This window comes from Carcharodon carcharias, chromosome 7 (genome assembly GCF_017639515.1).
Source record: "Carcharodon carcharias isolate sCarCar2 chromosome 7, sCarCar2.pri, whole genome shotgun sequence".
Taxonomy (NCBI): Eukaryota; Metazoa; Chordata; class Chondrichthyes; order Lamniformes; family Lamnidae; genus Carcharodon; species Carcharodon carcharias.
The window spans coordinates 119,437,342-119,461,418 of record NC_054473.1 but is presented as its reverse complement, the minus strand read 5'-3'; the positions used below and the strand labels follow the sequence as shown (position 1 = coordinate 119,461,418).

Below are 24,077 nucleotides of genomic sequence, written 5' to 3'. Positions count from 1 at the left end.
TAAAATCACCTGTGAATTGTCCCTCTTGTGCTCATGGTGCCTTTAACTTGGGCTTGCGAGTGCTATGTCTTGGTGCCCCTCCTTGCTGGCAACGACATTGGAGACATCCTGCTGACTCTGCTGTCTTGTTGGCCTTGATGACCTTGGTGGCCATCCTCTGGCTAGTGGAGCCTGTGCAGGCCCCATTGGGAGGGAGAGGCCAGTGCCATGGCTGGCATCTTCCCAGTCATTGCAGCCTCATCAGATGTTACACTCACTGGCGGAGGGGCGGAGGAGCTGCTGCCACAGAGACAACAAGCAGCTCGTGTGCCAACGTGAGGTCGCTCTGGACCTCCCTGCTCACCACTGATGGACAGGCACCTAGCTGAGATACTGGATGCCTCATCTAGCTCCCACACTAGCACTGACCACTTGAGGTCAGTGCCTGTGTGAGGGCTTGCAGGTCCAAGCACAACCCCAAGAACCCCTGATTCTGTTCCTGGTGCTGCCTCTCCACGAGAGTCACCACTCTGTCAATGGAGGAGACAGTGTGCTTGGCCACGAGGGTCAACACAGTGCTCACGCTCTGCATGGACTCCTCCATCATGGAAACCATGGCACGCATACCCTCATGAATCTCCATCAGATTCTCCCGCACATCACATTGGACATCCAGCATCTGCCACCTAATGAACAACTCCAGAGGCCCATCATCTGCCTTTGACTGAGCATCATCGTGGTCCCCAGCAGTTCTCCGACTGCCGGTGCCCTGGGCACTCTCTGCTTCCGCCTGCACCTCAAACAATAGTAGAGTGTCCTCAGCAATGTGTACTGAGATACTAGCTGCCGATCTAATGCCCAGAGGTGCTGGTATCTGCGCTGTTGCCTGCTTCAGAGAGCACGTGACACCGGTGCAACTGAAGCTCGGCAGTTCTCTGGCGTCAGGGGTGGCTCTTCGGGATCCACAGAGCGAACGCCTACTGGCGAACCTAAGGGAGAACAAGGACACACCATTATTTAAAGTCATCACACTGTCACTGTGCATGCCAGGCACCCTGGTGAGACAATGGAGATCTGCATCATGGTGCCATCGTCTTTTGGTGATCAATGGGGATTCCAGGTTCAAGGCTCAAATCAATGAAGAGATTACACAAGAAAGGTTTCACAGTCTGAAAGTCTAACCTCTTGTGTTCTGCACCCTTAACTTAATCTGGCACCCCTGCCTCTCCATGTCCAGTTGCACATGGAACGTGCCGACTCTTGAGCTCCAGGGTATCTTGCTCGAACCTGCTGAGCAGCAGGAGGTTGTGCAGCCCTCCAACTGTATGTGCCCTCTCTGCTCGGTTATGGCTTGTCTTCTCCTGAAAGAACAGAGAAGCACTGATTAGTCCACTCTCTCTGCAGCGCCATTGCAGCCTGGCCAACCCCAGCTGAACACCACCTGGCAGGGCACACCCAAGTCGTAGCCCTTGAGCCGCAAGACACTCAGTCCAAGCAGCCAGGGCTCACCCCCTTGGCCAGCTCTGGCGCAATTGACAGTTGGCACTCGGACTCTAGCACCCCTGAGGTCCACAGGGGTACAGCCAGACCTTAACACTTCTGCACACTGACCTATGCCAACACAGTACTCACTCTTACTGAGCACAGCTGGTCATTGAACCTCTTCCGGCACTGCACCTATGTGGTGCCATACCACATCACGGCTGCTCACCAGTGCTGCCACCTCCTCCCATGCCTTTTTTGTGAGGTGCAGTGGCCTCTTCCTCCCATCTCTGGGGACGATAGTGTCCCTCCTGGCAGCCTCCTCCTCCAGGAGGACGGCAAGGCACTCATCGGAAAAACGGGGGGGGCAAATGCCCACTCGACATGCCCTCCCGCCTGCTGTGTCCACTCGCACTCGACTCCATAGCTTTGGTTTGGGAATGCAGAGGAGACTTCTTTCCATGGCAGCCTTCCAGGGGCTGCCTGGGCCACTTGGCCCTCCCCGACCAGTCCGGACCCACATTTCACACTGGGTGGGCCTTAATTGGGCCATCAAAATCGGGGGCTGATTACAGGCAGCGGAACATTTCCTGGCCACTCCCGGGCCCGCCCACCGTGCCTGCCTGACAACCTCAAAATCCTGCCCATAGAAATAAACACACCTTCCAGCTGGAGTCATTGGAACAGGAATGGGAACCCTGGCTGGTTTTCAATCTCCTCCCCAGCCCAGGACACCGAGGCCAGTGTTGAGGCCACTGTATGGGACCAGTTAACTCAGCATAGTCTTCCCATATCCATATCGGGCAGCACTTTTACCAACCAAGCCATTGGGTCAACACAAAACTTCTCTTTCAAAGCAATACCCCACTGCTCATCCATTGTCAAACTGGGCAGACAAAGAGGAGAATGCGTAATTAAATGGAAACATAGTGATCAGTTGGAAACAGATAGCAAGTAATAGGAATAAAATATGAAGTTGCTTTTATTTAAATTTCCTATATTACAACAGTATCCATACTTCAAAAATACTTCATTGACAGTAAAGTGCTTTGGTATGTCCTGAGGTCGGGCAGGACTCTATATAAATGCACAACTCTCTTTTCTGTTCTTCCATTAAATTCATGCTGAGCACTAACTTACCCTTCTGATCAATGCAGATTCCATAAACTCGTACAATGTTTGGTGATTCAAAATGCTTCATGGTTGCAGCCTCTTTGCGAAAAATTTTCCGAATTTCCCTACAGTGGAAGGAACAAAGGTAAAATGTGAATCCCTGTTTTAGAGTCATAGAAGTCTACAGCACAGAAAAAGGACCTTTGGCCCACCAAGTCTGCGCCGGTCAAACAAGTACCTAACTATTCTAATCCCATTTTTTAGCACTAGGTCCATAGTCTTGTATGCCATGGCATCACAAGTGCACATCCAAATATTATGAGGGTTTCTGCCTCTACCACCCTTTCAGGCAGTGAGATCCAGATTCCCACTACCCACTGAAGGAAAAATTCTTCCTCTCATCCCCTCTAAATCTCCTGCCCCTTATCTTAAATCTATGCACCCTGGTTATTGATCCCTCCACCAAGGGGAAAAGTTCCTTCCTGTCTACCCGATCTATGCCCCTCATAATTTTATACACCTCAGTCATGTCCCCCCTCAATCTCCTCTGCTCCAGGGAAAATAACCCCAGTCTATCCAATCTCTTCTCATAACTAAAACTCTCCAGCCCAGGCATCATCCTGGTAAATTTCCTCTGCAATCACATCCTTCCTTTAATGCGGTTTCCGGAACTGCATGCAATACTCTAGCTGTGGCCTAACCAGCGTTTTATACAGTTCCAGCATATCCTCCTTGCTCTTATATTCCATGCCTTGGCTAATAAAGGCAAGTATCCCATATGCCTTCTTAACCACCTTATCTACCTGTCCCCCTACCTTAAGGGACCGGTGGACATGCACACCAAGGTCCCTCTGATCCTCGGTACTTCTCAGGGTCCTACCATTCATCGTGTATTCCCGTGCCTTGTTTGTCATGCCCAAATGTATCACCTCACACTTATCCAGATTAAATTCCATTTGCCACTGATCAGCCCATCTGACCAGCCCGTCTATATCCTCCTGTAATCTAAGGCTATCCTCCTCACTATTTACCACTCCACCAATTTCTGTTTCACCCACAAAATTACTGATCAACCCTCCTTCATTCAAGCCAAAATCATTTATATATACCACAAACAGCAAGGGACCTAGCATTGATCCCTGTGGAACCCCACTGGACACAGGCACCCAGTCACAAAAACACCCCTCCACCCATCACTCTCTGCTTCCTGCCATTCAGCCAATTCTGGATCCAATTTGCCAAATTGCCTTGGATCCCATGGGCTCTTACCTTCGCTATCAGTCTCCCATGTGGGACCTTATCAAAAGTCTGGCTGAAGTCCAAGTAGACTACATCAAATGCTTTGCCCTCATTTACACACCTGGTCACCTCTTTGAAAAATTCAGTCAAATTGGGCAGACATGACCTCCCCTTAACAAAACCATGCTGACTGTCCTTGATTAATCCCTGCCTCTCCAAGTGTAGATTCATTCTGTCCCTCAGAATTGTGTCCAATTGTTTCCCCGCCACTGAGGTTAGACTGCCTGTAGTTCCCTGGTTTATCCCTTCCTCCCTTCTTGAATAACAGTACCACACTGGCTGCCCTCCAGTCCTCTGGCACCGCTCCTGTGGCCAGAGAGCTATTGAAAATTATTGCCAACACCCCTGCTATTTCCTCCCTTGCCTCACTCAACAGCCTGGGATACATTTCAACCGGGCCTGGAGATTTATCGACTTTTAAGCCTGCCAGACCACTTAGAACCTCCTCCCTTTCTATGCTAATTTCGTTAATTATATCACAGTCCTTCTGCCCGAATTCCACACCCACACTCTCACTTGTGAACAGAGCCTCTCATTTGTGAACACCGATACAAAGTATTCATTTAGAACCTTATTTACGTCTTCCAGCTCCACACACAAATTACCACTATGGTCCTAATGGGCCCTTTTCTTTCCCTAGTCATCCTCTTACTATTAATGTACTTGTAAAATAACTTTGGATTTTCCTTTATTTTACTTGCCAATGTTTTCTCATGCCTCCTTTTTGCTCTCCTAATTTCCTTTTTAAGTCCCCCCTTACACATTCTATACACCTCTAGGGCTTCCGCTGGTTTGAACCCTTGGTATCTGCCTTAAGCCTCCCATTTTCTCTTTATCCAATCCTGTATATCCTTCGACATCCAGGGTTCCCTGGATTTGTTGGTCCCACCTTTTATCTTTACTGGAATATGTTGGCCCTGTACTCTCCCTATTTCCTTCTTGAATGAGTCCCACTGTAGATTTACCTAAATGTAGCTGCTCCCAGTCCACTTTGGCCAAATCATATCTCGTCTTATTAAAATTGGCCTTCCCTCAATTTAGAACTCTGATTTCTGGCCCATCCTTGTCCTTTTCCATAACAACCTTGAATATAACGGAGTTATGATCACTACCTGCAAAATACTCCCCCACTGATACCTCTACCACTTGCCCGGCTTCATTCCCTAAAATTAAGTCCAGGACCGCCCCTTCTCTTGTAAGACCTTCTATGTACTGGCTTAAAAAGCTCCCCTGGATGCATTTTAATAATTCCGCTCCCTCTAAGCATATCACACTATGACTAACCTAATTAATTTAGGGGAAGTTGAAATCCCCCACTATTACCACCCTATTATTTTAATGCAGCAGCGAGGGAATGTGCTGAATTCAGAGAATGTGCTTTCCAAACTCACTCCAGATTGGAAAACCCAATGTTAAGGAAACGTTTAATGGCCACTGGGAATTTATGCAACATTCCCCTGTAATATTTGGAATTGGCAGTTTCCATGAAAGGTTTGTTTTGCACTTCGATATCCTCTCGCTTTAATTCCAAAATGTCCTGCACTGGGTGAACGGAAGGTTTCTCATTGTCTGAAAGGGAAGGAGAGAAACATTTCTGGGTAAATGCAAGAAAATACAGTTTTGTTGTGTTTTTGCAAATTTCAGTAAAGCACTCCCAGGTCAGGATCATAGATACAAAGTACTGCTCCCTCTACTCTGCCCCAATTAATCTACCACAACCCCAGCCTTAGACCACTTCTTATTTCCCAAATCAGTCATCCTTTGGCCTCTCTGAGTGAATTGCCAATTTGGTGACCACTGGATTGTGGCTGTCCAAATTCATTAATTATGCAATGAGAAAAAGTTGCCCCCATCAATCTGGGCTGGATATGAACCCAGATCATACAGATGAAAAATCAGTGTCCAGCCCAAAACACCATCCTGCTTGCTCAGGGGTCAGTTACAGAGGTATGGAAGGAAGTGATGGGAACTCTGTGAGGAGCAGTGTCCAAGGATGGAGCTCAGAGATAAACACCATCAATTATTATTTTCCTGCTATTGACCTGTTGGAGGGTTATAGCTTTTTGGTGGACACCTCAGCTGTGCTCTCTACTGCCGAAGCCAAGTCATATTGTGAGGATTCCAGTTTGAGTAATTCAGGTTACTTTATTGAACAAAGAACTAGCAACATCATACTTAACATTTCCTAGTCATGCTGATGCACAGAAAGGAGACCACCATGTCTTATAAAGGTCAGAAAAGTGCTTCTCACCCACAACTGCCCTATTCCTGAACTTGGTGGTTTGTGCTATGAATTGGGGTTTTGGTCAATTCTGTTGGGTTTGGGGGTGTTAGTCAATTCTCTGTCTAGGTTTGGGAATAGGTTGATAGTCGATTCTGTGACTGGGTCTGGTTTGGTGTACTGGACAGTTATTTGATTGGGTGTGGTTTGGGGTGTTGGTACTGATTACCTGGCTCAGCTCAATAAAAAGCCAATTTATTTGCTGAATCTGTTGCAGAACCTTTCTTTCTGGTGCACTCACAAGATTCAATTATACGTTTAATGTCCTTCAAGTCCATTTTCATTTCCTCCATGCCATCATTCACAGTCTCCACTGCCTGTTGGATTCTCTCCTCCATTGAATGCAATGCTGTCAAATAAAAGGAAGCCAAGAGCCCTTAAGAAACGCAAATTTTTTGCATTTTATTCTCACGCCAGAACACTGAGAACACACAAAGCTGTTTGAGAAATAATCACACACACAAGCATCTCATTTCACTCTGACTTTCAAATGACACATCTTCTTGGAAGGAAGTTTGGCATGCTTTTATATTTGAGGTAGGAAGAAGTGTCAGAAGCCTGCCTCATATTTGTGAACAGATGAGAAAGGATTTTCCCAGCACCTTTTAACCCCATGAAAATGGTGCCCTGGTACAACAACAACTTATATTTATTGTGAGGGAATCTGTATTTAAATTCAGGGCTCCTGCTCAAGCACAGAGAGAGGCCGCACACATTCAGTTTGCAGCATTCTTCTGTCAGCTGCAGGGATCGGGCAGTGCGTCTGCATGGTGGTGCGACATGAAACAATGACCAAAGGACCTGTGGGTCATAGTGAATGGAAAGGCCCTGGTTAAGTAATAGGTTGTGATGATAAGACAGTGCTTATCAAACATGGCAGTCAAACTGTTAAGGTTCATTTCTCATGATTAATCAAAATTGATTACAAAATCGCAGCTCCATAAGTAAATGAGGCACCTTGTAACTCATGTGTTCATGCATTTTGTGATGAAAGTCCTGAGGAACAGAATACAACAGATAAAGGATTAGATCATTGTAATGTGAGTGATAACACACAGGACAAAGCTGTCATGTCCAAAGGCCAATTACACATAGTGGGTACTCAGGTGACATCTTTTCCAAAGGGGTCTACTGAATGACAATCGTGGGACAAGTTTAAATATTGTTGAATGTTCATGGACATGGCTGAGAAGTGAATCCATCGACTAGCAGAATGGGGTGAAGGAGTGGATCATAAAAAAGTGCAGTATATTTATATAAAGTCTGTCTTGAAGCAGCCCTTATGTTAGTAAATAAATGATCACATACCAGAGAAAGCCTCTCGGATAGTGCAAGAGGGCAATCTCACAGTAGCAGTCCTGACTGACAGAAAAGTGCAAGTAGAGGCTTGTAGCTTGAATAGATTCCTTCAATAGTTTGAGTGCAGGTGCTTGGTTCACTGTTTGTTGATGTTTCATTCTGAGCACTTTTTTTTTAAGCAGTTTTTGTCAGTGGTAGTTTGCCATTGCCTTCCACTCTCAAGGCAGGGCGAGGAGGCAAGACATAAGTGTAACTCAGCCAGAACAGGAATCAAACCCACAATGAATCGCACACTGGCACTAGAAACAGAAATCCTCATCATTGTGAAATTTTGGCAGTTGGCAATAAACTTGAGGATAAACTACTAAAAGAGGCAAAAGAAAGGGAATTAGATAGTTGGAAGGACTTTGGGGTTTTTCTGAACTACCAGATAAGCAGTAACCAGCTTTGTCACATAGGTGAATTTGTATTGACAAAGTCCTTGTGGATGGGACTTATAAGGCTAAAGTGAAGCTAGCTGTTAAAGGTTTTGAAGGGCGGCTGGACGGTGCAAGTCTTAGAGCGGTCTCTTCCACAGCTGGAAAAGTAGCTCTTTTAGCCATATATCCCTGGGAGAAGAGGTTAATTTACATAAAAGCCATGGACAGGATTTTCTGGCTCCACCTGCCGCCAGGATTGTCTGATCCTGCCGCAAGTCAATGGACATTTGGCTGGGCTGCCCCATTGCTCATGGTGGGTCCCACCATGGCAGGGCTGGAAAATCCTGGCCCATGTTTCTGCAGGATGACACTGTTCTGAAAACATCAAAAGAGGTAGCAGATGCAGAAGGGGAAGCTGTGGAAACTAAAAAAAAATACATCTATGATCTGAATGATGCTTCTAGGGCATTGCAATTTTTTGATGAGATCTGTTTTGCTGAAAATTGGACGCGCTCAACTAATAGCAGATCCCAGAATGTTTTAATAGTACCATTGAGAAAAACGTTCAGATACTTTCATGATGCTTGATGATGATTTCTTATGGATTGGCACTGTAGTATTTGAGAAATGTGTCATTAATAAGATTAGAGTTTAAAATTGGGTGTCAGACTTTTGGGCTTTGAAATATTTTAAATTTAGATATTAAGCAAAGTAGGTCTGAAATACCTATAAATCAACAATTCTGTCCATGAGAGAGTGTACTCCCCTCCCAGTTAGCCATACTACACCCTCACAAAATTTTGGTGTTATATCTAAAGAAGAGATAGCAATTGGGAAGCTTGATTGGTCAGCTAAACTGGTTAGCCCTCAGGCTAGATCAGATGCTAATTTTAAAGTGTTGGATTTGAGTATTAAGATGAAATACTCTAAAACTGCAAATGTTCTGAGGATAAATAAAGCTCTTTAAAAAAGACAATCTGGAGAGAAGCATACTTAAGTTCCTATCTTTATGTGACCTAATGAACAAGAAACAAATCATTTTCAGTGATGTTTCACATTCTAATCTACCTGACAGGTATTCTACTGAAGCTGGTTTCATAATTTTTCTGATGGGTGAAAATGGGAAATGTTGTCCTTTAGCTTGGAAGGCTAAGGAACTAAAATAGGGTTGTTGAAAGTACTTAGGCTGTTAAAATACTTTTTTGTAGATGCAGTAGATAAGGGATTCTATTTGTCAAATATTTTGAATGAGATTCTGTACAAGTGGTGTACTGAAGATAGTACACCCATTGAATGTTATGTAAATAATTGTTCCTTTGGGATAATGTACACTTTACAAAAAATGTGAGTGGGAAAAGGTTATGGATTGACATTGCTGGCTTGAAACAAATGCTGAGGAGAAAAAATCTCAAAAATTAAATAGGTGGATGCAAGTCATCAATTTCTGATCGTTTTGTGAAAATAAATGCACGTGCAAAGAAATTGTTCGGGGTCCTGGAGGAGGGCTGTCTCACAATATAAATCTTTGCACAGAATATGAAGTTATTTGATTTAATTTATTTTAAAATTTTAGTTGAACATATAAACTCTATTTTTTATTAAAAAGAGAATGGAATCAATTAATTGTATATTAATTGTACGTAGGTGGTGGACATTAACTGGTGATTCACTTGAATCACTATAAATACACACAGACTGACTCTGTGGTTGTTGGGTTAGGAGGTGTATACTTGCAATGTGTGACTCTGTAAATAAATATAAAAATGTGTTAAGATTGGCTCCAGTTCTATCCTTCACCAACTGGCTTTCTGGAATATAGCAGAGTTCATTTGTTTGAGCTTCAGGAGTACCTGAAATAAATATCGGCTTTAAACTGGTCCTTTAATAGTAAATTTGAAACTCATCCCTTAAGAGAGCAACATGTGGAATTAGCCATTCCATGCTGCCAGAACTATTCAAGTCAAACAACTGAACTTAGCTGTGAAAGAAATATAAAGGTGATTCAGAATGAAGTGGACAGTCAGAGTGGTAGTGCGAATCACCAAAACTTCAGGTGCCAAATTGCAAAGGCTTGTCATTTTAAATTGAAGGATATGATAAGGTATGACTGTGGAATTGAAATCAACCAGAAAAAGGTAGGCTGAATGCATCAGGGTAGGGGTTTTCCTCCATGTTAGTAGATGCAGAAGCAGTATGCCACTGCTCCTCACACCAATAAAAACAAACTCCTTTCCTCTGCCATGTTAGACTGCTGTAAATGCATTTCAGTGCAATCATTCTGAATGTTTCTTACAATGCTTACTTTTCTCAAATACCTCCTAATAATCTTGGTGTCAAATCAAAACCAAACGAGCAAATTAAAAACCATCCACATACCTTCTTCCAACTTCTTTGCCACCTTATCCAGATGTATCTGATCTTCCTCTGTGTCTTGCTCATCATCTTTCTTCCTTTGCTTGCCCTTAAACATACTCAACAGCACTTTAGTTTGTTCGGTCTGCAAGGCCAGATCCAGGGCTATAGCAGCATCACTTAGTCGCTCATTGAGATGACTGAAGTCTTCCTTGATCTCATAAGCCTTGAAGACCTTGGAGAATCTGTGCTTATTGGTGAAAGACTCAACAAAATCCTTTGCCCTCTCCAGAATCCCCACCATCTCCTTCAGAACCTTTGCCACAGTCAGGTCTTCACCCTCGATGGCCTTCACAGGTTCCAAGAGGTATTTGATCCGAACCGTCAGGCGCTGGCATCGCTTGTGATTCATTTTTACCTCATTGCAGAGCGAGTAAATAACCTTAGCCACACTAAGAACCTTATCAATGCATTCCATACTGATATCTGCAATGACAGAAAATCATCAGCTGTACCTTATCACTCGGAATGGACTGAATGTTAAATGTATGCCACCCTGAATAACAAGGGATGGGCTGGACCTGATGGTGCCCCCACCTACCCCAACCCACTGCCACCACCCCACCCCAGTCAATCATGAACTAGCTGTTGCAATCTGGGCAAGAACATGGTTTAATTTAGTGTCACTTATTGGAGTTGGCCCGTTCCTCAGGTTACACACCCCTACAAAGACAAGGGTGGGGAGTTGTTGGTGAGGGAGAGGTGGAAAATGTATTTGTTTTTCCAAAGGCTACTAATTTCCATATTAGTATTAATAGACACACAAATGGAGCAAAGCACTCTGCTTGCAACTTTGTTCTTCAACTCCAGCTTCCATTATTGCAGAATTATAGAATCTCACAGCACAGGAGGAGGCCATTATGCTTCATGCCAGCAGAGAATCAACCTAAAATAGTAAGCCTCTGCTCTTCAAAATGATAATACCCGTGACAGTTTCCTAGGTGATTTATTGGTTAATTACACCATGTGGTGTGGTGTGGTACGAAACGAGGCATCGAGGAGAATAATCAGCCAGGGCTCCTGTTCTTGATGGATGCCAATTGTCGGCCGCTGGAACGTTGTCTTTGGTCACTAGATGAAGCCAATTCACACAACTAACTGACACTGACTGCCTATACTCACTAATGACAGAGGGTGGATTGGGTGAGATGCCCCTCACATAGAATCATACCCCAGTGCCTAAAGCAGTGGTCGGAAAGTGGATAAAATTCAAACAATTTCAACAATTAGAATATTACCAAGTATTTACAACACAGAAATAGGCTATTCCCCCCAACAGGTCCATACCATTATTTATGTTCCACACGAGCCTCCTTTCACCCATTTTCATCTAACCCACTGACAAAACCTTGAATTCCTTTCTGCCTCATGTGCTGATTGAACTTTCCTTTAAATGCATTTATGTTCCCTGTTAATTTTCTGACAAATATTGAAGCAAAGTAATTATTTAATATAAAACAAAAACAGAATTACCTGGAAAAACTCAGCAGGTCTGGCAGCATCATTTCTGACATTTGTCTCTGAAGCTCATTGTTAGCAATTGGACTAAAGCATTATTGGCTGATATGGAACAGCACCAATTGTCCTGGCCCTATCATGAAGCATGTTGGATTCCCAACACCAGTTGTTACCACGGAAACTCTTTAAACCTGAGGTCACTGGAAATCCTGTTAAGCTCTTGTTTAACCATATGGGGTTAGCAATGGAGTGTCTCTCTTTCCCCTTCTATCAGCTCTCCTGCCTGATTGGTCTCGCCTGCATCTCCACAATAAAACAACTAAAGCATTCAGCCCAGAGGCCTACTTATTGGCTGAGAACTATGCAGAAACTATAGCCATTACCTACACTGATCTTATTGATCAAGTTTCATTCATCCACAGTATCAAAAACAAAAGATAACATGATGTTCCACTAATAGTTCAGACAGTTAATAACTGGGGGCAGGATGGAGTGCATAGGACTCACCCAACTGCCTTCTTCTCCTCCACCAAATTGTGCATGTCAGGTAACCTTGAAGAGAGATCAGTAGTGTCCATCAGCACATTTGACTGGTGGGTACGACTGGATATGGATTGCCTATAGATGGGCAAAGTAATCTCATGATTTCAATATATTTTGCCTTGTTTGGGCCAACTTGTGTATTAATGATGTTCTCTTCTAATCAGGAAGGGCAATTATAGAATGTATGCCTTTGTTAGAGGCACTAGGTTAACCGGAGGACCACCTTACTTGAAAAGATTTTCAGTGAGCTGATCCAGCGATTTGATAATGTATATGGCACACATAAAGAGGATCCTGAGTTCAATTACCCCATCTGTGCTGAGTTAAACAATCTCAAGCAGAGTGCAATGCTGCTTGTTCCTAATCACTATGTCGAGTGACCCTGTTTGACAGTGCCTGCATGAGGACCCTAGCTGAGGGCAAGATCAAACTCTATCACAGTCAAACAAACTGTCAAGATTTATTAAGTACTCATGCTTAACAATTAATTGCCACTCAGACAATGTACTGGAGAAGAGTGGTTAAAAACAACATATAATGGTAACCCTGCCCATCAAGGGCTCAAAGGTACAGAGGGCGAACAGGAAAATAGGAACAGGCCAGGTAGCTCCTGTGAGAAAAACAAATCTTTGGCACAGAGGTGTTAGGTCATGACTTGTTTTTATGTTGAACCATACTATGGGGCAGGAGCTGGAAACCGAAGCCTGTCCATACACTCAGCTCAGTTTCTATCAGCCTTGGCTCATTGCTGCACTCTTGATTTTGAGTGAAAAGGTCATGGATTCAGGTTTCACTCCACAGACTTGAACACAAAGCTTAGAATGACATTTCAGTGCAGTGGTAGACAGGGCTGCACCATCAGAGATGCTATCTTTCAAGTAATACATTAAACTGAGGCCTCCCTTTGCCCTCTTGGGTACAATCCCTTGGCAATATTCAAAGAAGAGCAAAATGTTCTCCCTGTCTCCTAGTCAACATTTATTCCTGAACCAACACCTAAACAAAGATGGTCAGGTCATTTATTTCATTTCTGTTTGTGGGACCTTGCTGTGCACAAATAGGCTACTGTGTTTTTTAAATCGTAACATGAAACCAAGGTTTAGAATGTTAAATTATGAGCTAAGCTTTATATTGGATTGTATTTCCTTGAGCATAGAAGATCGAGGTGGTGATCTAATTGAGTTTAAAATGTTAGAAGGATTTGACAGGGTAGATACAGGGAAACTATTTCTTTGGTGAGGGGAACAAAAATAAGGGATCATAGTCTTAAAATTAGAGCTAGGCCATTCAAGAGTGAAATCAAGAAGCATTTTTTCGCATAAGAGGTGGTGGAAATCTGTATTCTCTCCCTCAAAATGCTGTAGACACTGGGGCAATTGGAGCTTTTGAGACTGAGATCAAAAGACCTTTGTTAGGTAAGGGTACAAGGGATATGGATCTAATTTATGGAAGTGAAGTTGCGGTGCGGATCAGCAATGATCTGGTCAAATGGTGGTGCCGGCCTGAGGGCTGAATAGCCTACTTCTATGTGATCCCAGCTGATGTTACTGCTGGACAAGTCAGATACCAGGGTGGAACCAGGCTTGATAGATCCTAACTTTTATTTTTTGTTTAGAAACATAGAGAGTGGCTAGTGAACAGAGCCACAGGAGTCAGCTGATGAACTTCTAACAAAAGAATAAAACATTTATTTAACAAGAAAAGATGAACTATTTTACAATACTCCTTCACCCACACCAATACCTTTACAGATATATTCAGATTTGTAAGGATAACACATATTACTAAAGCTATCTTATACTCTGATGTTCACAGTAAGCACACAGTCCATGTAAATCAATAGGTGACCTGTGGGCAGGCACACTACACTCTGAAACCAAGTGACAGATGCCACCCCAAATGGATGCTATGGATCTCCCATCAACTCCCCCCAGACGCTTGTCACACCTTGAGACAAACAGCCTCACTGAACTCAGTGTTTAACACGAGGGTTTCCAATCTCCACTCACGAAGAACCCATTTTGGTTCTAAACAATGCTTTCTCTCTGATTCCTTCCTCAAGGGTCCACCTCCAGGATTTCGAACTCTCCTTTCACGTTTCCACTCCCCTGGATCGTCACATACATTCAAGCTTTGCCTTCCACACACTCTCTCTCAGATACTCAGCCATGCCAACAAGACACCACTGCTTCAAATGTCCTTGTAAGGAGTCACCAACTTTTGGATGTCTCCTTGGATTTTCTGGCTTCTAACTCTGCAAGCTGCAGCTTTCTCTCTTTAATTCAGAGCCTTTTCCTCTGCTCCTTACTTTCACTAAACAGGATCTTGTTCCAGATTCCTGTCCTTGTCCTTTGACTTAACTTAAAGGTCTTCTAGGGGCCTTTCTCTTTTCCTTTAGGACCTGTTCCCTGCAGTTCCATCTCCCAGTAGACAACTGACAACTTGGTATGTCCCTTGAGATCCAGAACTCAATCAATATTCACTGTTACTTTAACTTTAGCAACTCATTTAAGATTCTTAGACTTATTTCTCTCAGCAATCTGCTAGTATGCCCAGCTAGAGAGAAATTTAAAATGTTTCCTTCACCTTAGAGCACAATCACAAACTGAAATCAAACTGCTTTCTGTTTCTCTGTGTCTGTGGGCCCCCCATTGCTAGGCAACAGCCAGTTTTTCTACTTAAAGAGTCATAAAACCTCAATAGAATGCAGGTATATAAACAAACCCATAGATTTGCAGGCAACATTCTTTAGCATGAAACTAGACCCAGGTTTCACCCCTTTAACCCACAAATAAAACATGTAACTTGCTAAAATGTAAAGCTAATACTTAAACTTAAAGCTATAACTTAATTCCTAACACCTACAACTACAAATACAGCTTTCTTTAACTATACTTAGTTCATAACATATGCTTAAACCCATGTAATAGTAACTAGACTTCAAAAATAGTTAATTAGCCTGAGACATCCTGACATTGTGAAAGGTACTATTAGGCTCTTTCTTTGTTTCTTCTCTTTAGGTAAGGACATTTTGGATTTGAGTGCCATTTCAGTCATTCCAATTCATCGTCTATGCTGGTACTTCAGTGGTGTGTGCAGTAACTGTGCTTTGTACAAAGTGTTAAGATGAGGTTCTGTCTGTGTCAAAAATAAAAACAAAAAAACTGCGGATGCTGGAAATCCAAAACAAAAACAGAATTACCTGGAAAAACTCAGCAGGTCTGGCAGCATCGGCGGAGAAGAAGAGAGTTGACGTTTCGAGTCCTCATGACCCTTCGACAGAACTTGAGTTCGAGTCCAAGAAAGAGTTGAAATATAAGCTGGTTTAAGGTGTGTGTGTGGGGGGCGGAGAGATAGAGAGAGAGAGAGGTGGAGGTGGGGAGGGGGGTATGGTTGTAGGGACAAACAAGCAGTGATAGAAGCAGATCATCAAAAGATGTCAACGACAATAGTACAATAGAACACATAGGTGTTAAAGTTAAAGTTGGTGATATTATCTAAACGAATGTGCTAATTAAGAATGGATGGTAGGGCACTCAAGGTATAGCTCTATTGGGGTTTTTTTTTATAATGGAAATAGGTGGGAAAAGGAAAATCTTTATAATTTATTGGAAAAAAAGGAAAGGGGAAACAGAAAGGGGGTGGGGATGGGGGAGGGAGCTCACGACCTAAAGTTGTTGAATTCAATATTCAGTCCGGAAGGTTGTAAAGTCCCTAGTCGGAAGATGAGGTGTTGTTCCTCCAGTTTGCGTTGGGCTTCACTGGAACAACGCAGCAAGCCAAGGACAGACATGTGGGCAAGAGAGCAGGGTGGAGTGTTAAAATGGCAAGCGACAGGGAGGTTTGGGTCATTCTTGCGGACAGACCGCAGGTGTTCTGCAAAGCGGTTGCCCAGTTTACGTTTGGTCTCTCCAATGTAGAGGAGACCACATTGGGAGCAACGAATGCAGTAGACTAAGTTGGGGGAAATGCAAGTGAAATGCTGCTTCACTTGAAAGGAGTGTTTGGGTCCTTGGACGGTGAGGAGAGAGGAAGTGAAGGGGCAGGTGTTGCATCTTTTGCGTGGGCATGGGGTGGTGCCATAGGAAGGGGTTGAGGAGTAGGGGGTGATGGAGGAGTGGACCAGGGTGTCCCAGCAGCAGACTCCCTAGAATACAGTGGAAACGCTTTAGGAATTTCCTCAATGCATCCCTGAAGAGGTCAACCATACCCGCTGACTCATGGGAGATCCTGGCTTGTGACCGACCAAAATAAAGAAGGCTCATTCGGGAGAGCACCAAACATATCGAGACAGTTTGTCACGAACGTGCAGAGGTAAAATCAAGGCATTGGAGAGAGTGCACAATCCTCCAAACAACCCATCTACCTATTCTGTCAAGCACCACCTGCCCCAAATGTGGCAGAGTCTGCAGGTCATGCATTGAGCTTTTCAGCCATCTCGGAACCCATTGAACTGGAGTGGAAGCAAGTCATCCTCGATCCCAAGGGACTGCCTAAGAAGGAAATCTCAATACGTAGCTAAAAAGTCAATGTTACATAAAATTACAAAGAATTTACAGAAACAGAGCATTCAGCCCAATTGGTCTGTGCCAGTGTTTATGTTCCACACAAGCCTCCTTCCACCCTACTTCATCTCAGCACTGCTTTCTATTTTTTTTTCTGCTCAAATAATTAATCTGCTTTCCCTTAATTGCATCTATACTGTTCGCTTCCATGTGATAGTGAGTTCCAAATTCTAACCACTCTCTGGACAAAGAAGTTCTCTTAATTCCTTATTTGATTTTTTTTTAGCGACTGCCTTATATTTATGGCCCCTACTTTTGGATTCCCCGAGAAGTGGACACAACTTCTCCACATTAATCTTATCAAACCTTACATAATTTTAAAGACACCAACAACTTATATTTATATTGCACCTTTAAAGTAATAAAAAAACCTATGACGTTTCACAGAAGTGTTACAAAGCAAAAGTTAACTCCAAGCCATATAAGGAGATACTAGGACAGATGGTTAAATGTTTGTTCAAAGTGGTAAGTTTTAAGGAACATCTTAAAAGAAAGGCAGAGAGGTTTAGGGACAGAATTTTGGAACCTGGAGCCCAAGGCAGCTGAAAACATGGCCTTGAGTGGTGCAGCGATTAAAATCAGGGATATTCAAGAGGACAGGATTAGATAAGCACATGTATCTCGGAAGATTTTGGGAATCAAAGAGATCAAGGATGTGGGGAGGGGCAAGACATGCTTCAAATAGATGAATTAGAAAACACGCATCAGAATTTTAAAATTGAGGTGTTGCTTAAACTCTATCAGATCAGTCTTCTCTTTTCTTGTTCCAAAATTCCATCCTTAAAACTCTCCGATTTTCTGCTTATTTTCCTCTTTTAAGATGCTCCTTAAAACCTAACATTTTGACCAAGATTTTAGCCATCTATCCTAATATCTGCTTATGTAGCATGGAATTAAATTTTGCTTTATAATGCTCCTCTGAAGCATCATATAATGTTTTATTATGTTAAAGCTGCTATATAAATACAAGTTGTTGTTGTCATTGTCTTTAAAATTCCGAAAAGGTTTGATAAGGTGGAGAAGATGTGCCCACTTGTGGCGAAATCCAAAACTATGGGCAATAAATATAAGAAATTCGCTAAAAAATAAAACAAGGAATGCAGGAGAAACTTCCTTGCCCAGAGTGGTTAAAATGTGCTGCATCACTTTTGCATTATGTCATTGCATGGAAAGTGGCCCAATGGATTTGCGAACACTTTTCTCCCTCAAAAAAAATCCCCAAAAATGGTTTGATGATTTTTCCATTTCAATGGTGTTCTCTTTTTTTTTGTATAATGTCCTTTTTTATAATGACCTGGCCAATCCCTTAACAAACATCATTTTCTGGCCATTTAACTCATTGTTGTTTCAGGCAACTAGTTGGGTGCAAATTCAATGCTGCATTTATCTACATCAGTGATTCTCAAACCTGGGATCTCAAACTCCCATGGGGGCCATGAAGACTTTCCAGGGAATCTGTGAAATAAGTGGAAGCAATGATTGGCGACATCATGTGGTGATTGGATGAAGATCGCTTTAGTCATTAGCAGCACATTTGCGAGCCTCTTAGTTATTGCTGATAATTGCGAGCAAACCAGTGACTGCCCATCACTCCCACAAGTGTCTCTTCACTTCCAAGCCTCATCATAGAGGCAGGAACCCTCACAACATTTAAGAAGTGTTTAGATGAGCACTTGAAATGCCATAGCATGCAGGGCATTGGGTCAAGTGCTGGAAAATGGGTTTAGAATAGATAGGTGCTTGATAGTCGGCACACACACGATGGGCCAAAGGCCTGTTTCTGTGCTGTATAACTCTATGACTCCTTGACACTCATGCAAGAATTTTTCAAAAGCTCACAAACATGCTGCTAATGACTGACATGATCCTCAACCAATCGTCCTGTTAGTGAACCAAAGAAAAGTTAGGGACTTTTTTCTTTAAAGTTTTTTTTCCATGAAATCTTGCCATTTGGCATGAGTGATGGAAAAACAAAATAAGCAAAAAAAGATTTGGCCATGGCAGCTGAGACAGCAGAAAAATATCTCTTCCAAAATACAGAACATCTAAAGCAGCCGGTCAAGGACTTCAAACTAGTCTGGAGTTAGACCACACGCTATAAGTTTAAATTGATGTCTTACATTAAGTATTACAATTTAGATAGGGAATCTGATTACCAATCCATTTGAAAAAAGGTCCTCAAAACATGTGGGAACTACTGGTGCACACTGCAACAGTGACTGTGCTTCAAAAGTACTTAATTGACTGCAAAGCACTTTGGGATGACCTGAGGTTGTGAATGGAGCTATATGATTGCAATTCTTCCTACTTTTCTACTCCCAACCCTGATTTTCCTTGTGGGAATCAGGCACTCTTCAGTACCTTCACCAAGAGGGCATTCTTCATGTGTGAAGAAAAGAGCCTGCATTTGTGTAGCGTCTTTCATGGTTTCAGGCTGTCACAAAGTGCTTTACAGTTAATTAAGTACATTCGAGGTGTTTTCACTGTTGTAATGTGGGAAAACATGGCAGCTAATGTGTAATCAGCATGGTCTCATCAGAAGGTAGTGACCAAATGATCTGTTTTAGGTGTTGGTTGAGGGATAAATGTTGACAGAAACACCAGAGGAACTCCTCTGTCAATACCCTGACTTCAGACCTCAAATGGGAAATCCCACTTGGCCTTGTGAGGGGTGGAACCTCCATTTATCCTTTACAAACCCAGCCAAGTCTGAGAGGGAGACCCAATGCTCGGTGTCCCCACTTTACCTCATAAGGGACCTAGCAAAAGATTGGAGGCTGGTGGGCCAAGTCAGATCAGATGTATCGGCCTTCATAAGTGTAACCACTGGGTGATCTAAGCCAAGAACATAGTCTGGATCCTTGAAGATATAGAAATTTATATTTATATTGGCCTCTTTACATTGGGGCTGCAGGGATGATAGAATGAATGGTCTCTGGGAAAGGGGCCAGCATCATTCCTGATAGTTGACAGATGTACCCATAGTGCAGGTGCCTGTACATCCCCTAAAAATAAAATGCCCTTCCCACCTCCAAAACATCCTGGGGGTTTCCCTGAAGGGCATCAGTGGGCGCAGTGTCAATGTAACTGGTAGGATTGTGATCAGTTGATCAGGGGATCAGTTGTATAGTTACCCAAGAGTTGGGAGGTGGGGAATCGAAACACAAGAAGATCAGCCATGGTCTTGTTGAATGGCAGGGCGGGCTCATGGGGCTGAATGGTCTACTCCTGTTTCCATTTCTTTTGTTCTTATTCTAGTTGGTAGAGAATTACACTTGGTAAAGTGCCAGATAACAAAAATTACTGTAATTCTTTAAATCTAATTTCAATTTAATGAGGCATCAGGCACAGTATTGAAGTGGAAAGAACTTGGGAGGAGGAGTAGGCCATTCAGCCCCTTGAGCCTGTTTTGCCATTCTAGTACATCATGGCTGTTCAGTACTTCAATACAACTGATATATTCATCTAATAAAAAACTGTTGACCTCAGTTTTGAAAATTTCAATTGACCCAGCACTCAGAGCCTTTGGGGGAGAAATTTTCAGATTTCCACTCACCTTTGTGTGAGAAAAGTGCACCTGAACTTTACTGCTAAATGGCACAACTCTAATTTTAAATCATGCCTCCTTGTTTCAAATTCCCTCACCAGAGGAAATAGTTTCTCTGTATCTATATTACCAAATCCCTTTATCATTTTAAATACCTCAGTTAGATCAACCTTCTAAACTCACAGGAATACAATCTAACTTTAAACTGCCCTCATAATTTAACACTTTAAGATAATTTTTTATACCAATCTGCTAGCTTTTCGCAATTTGTGTACATGGATATGAAAATCCATTTGTTTTTACATAGCTCCAAGATTCTCCCCATTTAAGGAATTATTCTGCTTTATCTCAGTCAGATACAAAGTGGATTACCTCACACATCCCCACACTGAATCGCATCTGCCATAGTTTATGTCCCCTCATTTGCTTTGTCAATGCCCCTTTGTAACATGCTGCACTTAACTACACAACTGTGTTTTCTAACTTAGTGTCATCGACAAGCTTCTTTGAAAAGCTATGGAGAATGTTAAGTGTGTAAGGGGGTAGGGTGCGTAAGATAAGTGGGTAAGGGGGTAGGGTGGGTAAATGGGTATGGGGTAGGGTGGGTAAAGTAAGTGGGTAAGTCAGTGAGGGGGTAATGTGGGTGAAGTCATAGGGTGACAGCTGGGTAGGATGGTGAGGTCGGGTTAGGTCGGGACGAGGGGTGGTCAAGGTGTCCCGGGGCCACTTGGGGGGGGGGGGGGGGGGGTGGTCGGTAGGGCACGGTTGGGGGTCTGGGAGAGAGTCAGGTGGTAAGGTCAGCTCAGACTGAGTCAGGGGCAGGGGAAGTCGGGGATTTGAAGGGTAGTCGTGGGGTTGAGGGGAGAACTGGGGGGGGGGGGGGGGGGGGGGGTGGAGGGGTCAGTTGTATCATTACCCAAGAGTTAGATTTGGATTTTTCTGTCTTAACATTTCCTGGGTAATTATCCAGGTAAGTAAGTCGGATCCGTCCTCAGTCTCCGACTCTAACTCGGACCTGGCACTTAAAACTTTAAACAACGGATGCTGAGCACATGCTTCAGAACAAAATAGCGTCAACAGTGGACCTTCAATATGCTCAGGTGTTTTAGTGAAGGACTGAAGGAGTAGCAGCTCTTTATGATGTTGAAACTTTGACCTTCTTTTCATCTCAGGCACCTTCTTTCAAAGCTGGCAGGCCCAAGACTCTCCTGAAAACTCAACCGTCTGCTCATCCGTGCATTGGTAGCACATAATCTTTCATCATTTGACCTCCTACCTCCAGCTGCCTCACCCAGTCTTCCCCCTTCCCATCTGTAAATTAACCACGCAAACTCTTTAAGCATTCGAGCCTTTCCACCTCACCCCCACCATCTCCAATGTTTTTATACCGAATGAGTAAAGTTGAAAGAAAATGAACCAATAACAGGCATTATTCTAATACCCGTGTTTTTTTTTTCTCTTTCTCTTTCCTGTGTTGCGCCCAGCAATGTCCAGGTGATTGATCTTCCAATTCCTGGAGACTCCCAGGGTAATTCCAGTGTGTGGAGGGGATGAAGGTTCACAATTTGGATCCAAGTCCCTGACCTGATTTGAGAGAATGAAGGGAAGTCCCAGCCGCCTCCGAGTCACTTTGTGCACCCCGCGCCTCCCCCCGCTATCCCACAAACCCCGAGTTTGGAAATGTTTTGAGCTGTTTCCAGACTCGACACAAAAAAGGACCAAGGAGCGAGTCCAGCCTGGGCTAATCTAAGTAAAATTAGAGAAAGGTACCCAGGCACCAGGATGCCGATAAAGGACCAGTTACCTGTTGGAAGGCTGATTCGACTTCTGTCTGGGCAATTTATTGCGACAAACTTACCAATTCACTCCGTTCCCCTTGCAACAGTTAGTGAACTTGCTGAAAATTTCTATTCCAAATTCCCAAGCGCACTGCACTGCTTTCGATTCCTCTTTTCTTCTTCTCTACGTCACAGTCACTTTCCAGAACTTTATTTTTCTCTCTCTGACACTGGATTGGTTGCAGAACACTTCCTTCCGAATCATCTAGCCGCTCCCCCATCTCCTCCAGAATTTGATCTGTCAACCTGCCAGTGTAGGGGCTGGGGATGTTAAAACGCGGCTGCCAACCATGGTGACCGGTGGCACAAACTTAAAGAACACAACACTTTGTTACGCAAACAAATAAAGCAAGCACACACACACACACACAAAGCCAAACGACACAAAAATTGACCAACAGGCAAACAATATACTTAAAAGATATACGGTACAAATATACATGCCCAGATTCACACACGGTACAAAAATGGAAAGACAACACAAACACTCAAAAGGCACAAAAACAGAAAATGTTGGAACTACTCATCGGATCAGGCAGGGGAGAAAAACAGAGTTAACCTTTCAAGTCCATGACCTTTCATCAAACTTGAAACGTTAACTCTGACTCAGGACTACCGATCTCCAGGGAGTCGTACTCCGGAGGTACTGGGGGACCCCTTGGAAGTCCCCATGCAAGGTCTGCACGGAAATTGCCGGCGACGTTTAAACTTCCGATGGACAATCAGCCTGAGCTGGGAAGCACCCAATATTCCAATTTAAATCAGAGATTTCGGATGGTTAGGACTCTCTTAGCAAAATAGTTACCAGGAAAATTTAGAAGGATTAAAACCACTTCAAACTCCTGGGTAACTATAATACTAACCACTGCCCCACCCCAAACCACCCCCCCCCCCCCCAGTCCACAACGAATACCGTTCCATCCCCCTCCTACCCCCACCCCTGCCAACCGGAACCCTCAGCTACCCTCCAATTCGCCTTCCATCCTCCCACCCCCATGACTAATCCCCACAGGCTACTCCCAACAACCCCCCCGCCCCCCCAACTACCCCCTGACTAGCCACCCACCACCCACCCCCGACTAGCACTGCAGGAACTCAGGAGCCAGGCATGCTGCATATTTCTCACCAGGTCCAGATTGGAAGGTTGTGCAAGAAATGTGCAGCTCCCAACTGAGGAAATTGAAAAGGTGAGGAGTGACAATCCAACAGTGATTGCCACTCCTCAGGAGTTCTGCCCCTCAATTTTCTCTACACAGACGCTGACTGACCTGCCGAGTAGTTCCAGGATTTTCTGCTTTTATTTCTGATTATTTATCTGTATATTTACAATCTACATTAATGACTTGGATGAAGGGACTGAGTGCATTGTAGCCAAAATTGCTGACGATACAAAAATAGGTTGGAAAGTAAGTTGTGAGGATACAAAGAGTCTGCAAAGGGATACAGATAGGCTACCTGAGTGGTCAAAATTTTTGCAGATGGAATATATTGTACGAAAATGTAAGTTTGTCCACTTTGGGAGGAAGAATAGAAAATCAGGATAATATTTAAATGGAGAGAGACTACAAAATGTGGGCATGGAGAGGGATCTGGGTGTCTTGCATGAACCACAAAAAATTAGCATGCAGGTACAGCAAGTAATTAGGAAGGCAAATGAATGTTGGCCTTTATTGCAAGGGGATGGAGTATAAAGCAGGGAAGTCTTGTTACAATTGTACAGAGCATTACGGAGATGCTGAGACTGCACTTAGTGTACTCGTGAACTAGTGCACCAAGTGAAGGGGTTGTTTTAGGATGAAAGGTTGACCACGTTAGGCCTATACTCATTGGAGTTCAGAAGAA

The 24,077-nt window shown here is 43.5% G+C and overlaps 1 protein-coding gene across 4 annotated transcripts in view; it reads right to left on the bottom strand.

Annotated features, from left to right (window-relative positions):
- The window catches only part of LOC121279639 (mixed lineage kinase domain-like protein), a 45,986-nt gene extending 23,585 nt beyond the window's left edge, over positions 1–22,401 (bottom strand). For 2 of the 4 annotated variants that reach the window (XM_041190833.1, XM_041190836.1), the window contains exons 1-5: positions 19,985–20,036; positions 10,249–10,710; positions 6,396–6,503; positions 5,265–5,442; positions 2,602–2,699 (exon numbers count right to left, since the gene is read on the bottom strand). In XM_041190833.1, coding sequence (XP_041046767.1) covers positions 2,602–2,699; positions 5,265–5,442; positions 6,396–6,503; positions 10,249–10,710; positions 19,985–20,030 — 892 coding nt within the window. In that variant the 5' untranslated portion in view covers positions 20,031–20,036. Of the gene's footprint in view, positions 1–2,601; positions 2,700–5,264; positions 5,443–6,395; positions 6,504–10,248; positions 10,711–19,984; positions 20,037–22,201 lie in introns of those variants that run through there. The other 2 variants (XM_041190834.1, XM_041190835.1) reach the window with 2 other exon arrangements.
- Positions 22,402–24,077: the final 1,676 nt, after the last annotated feature.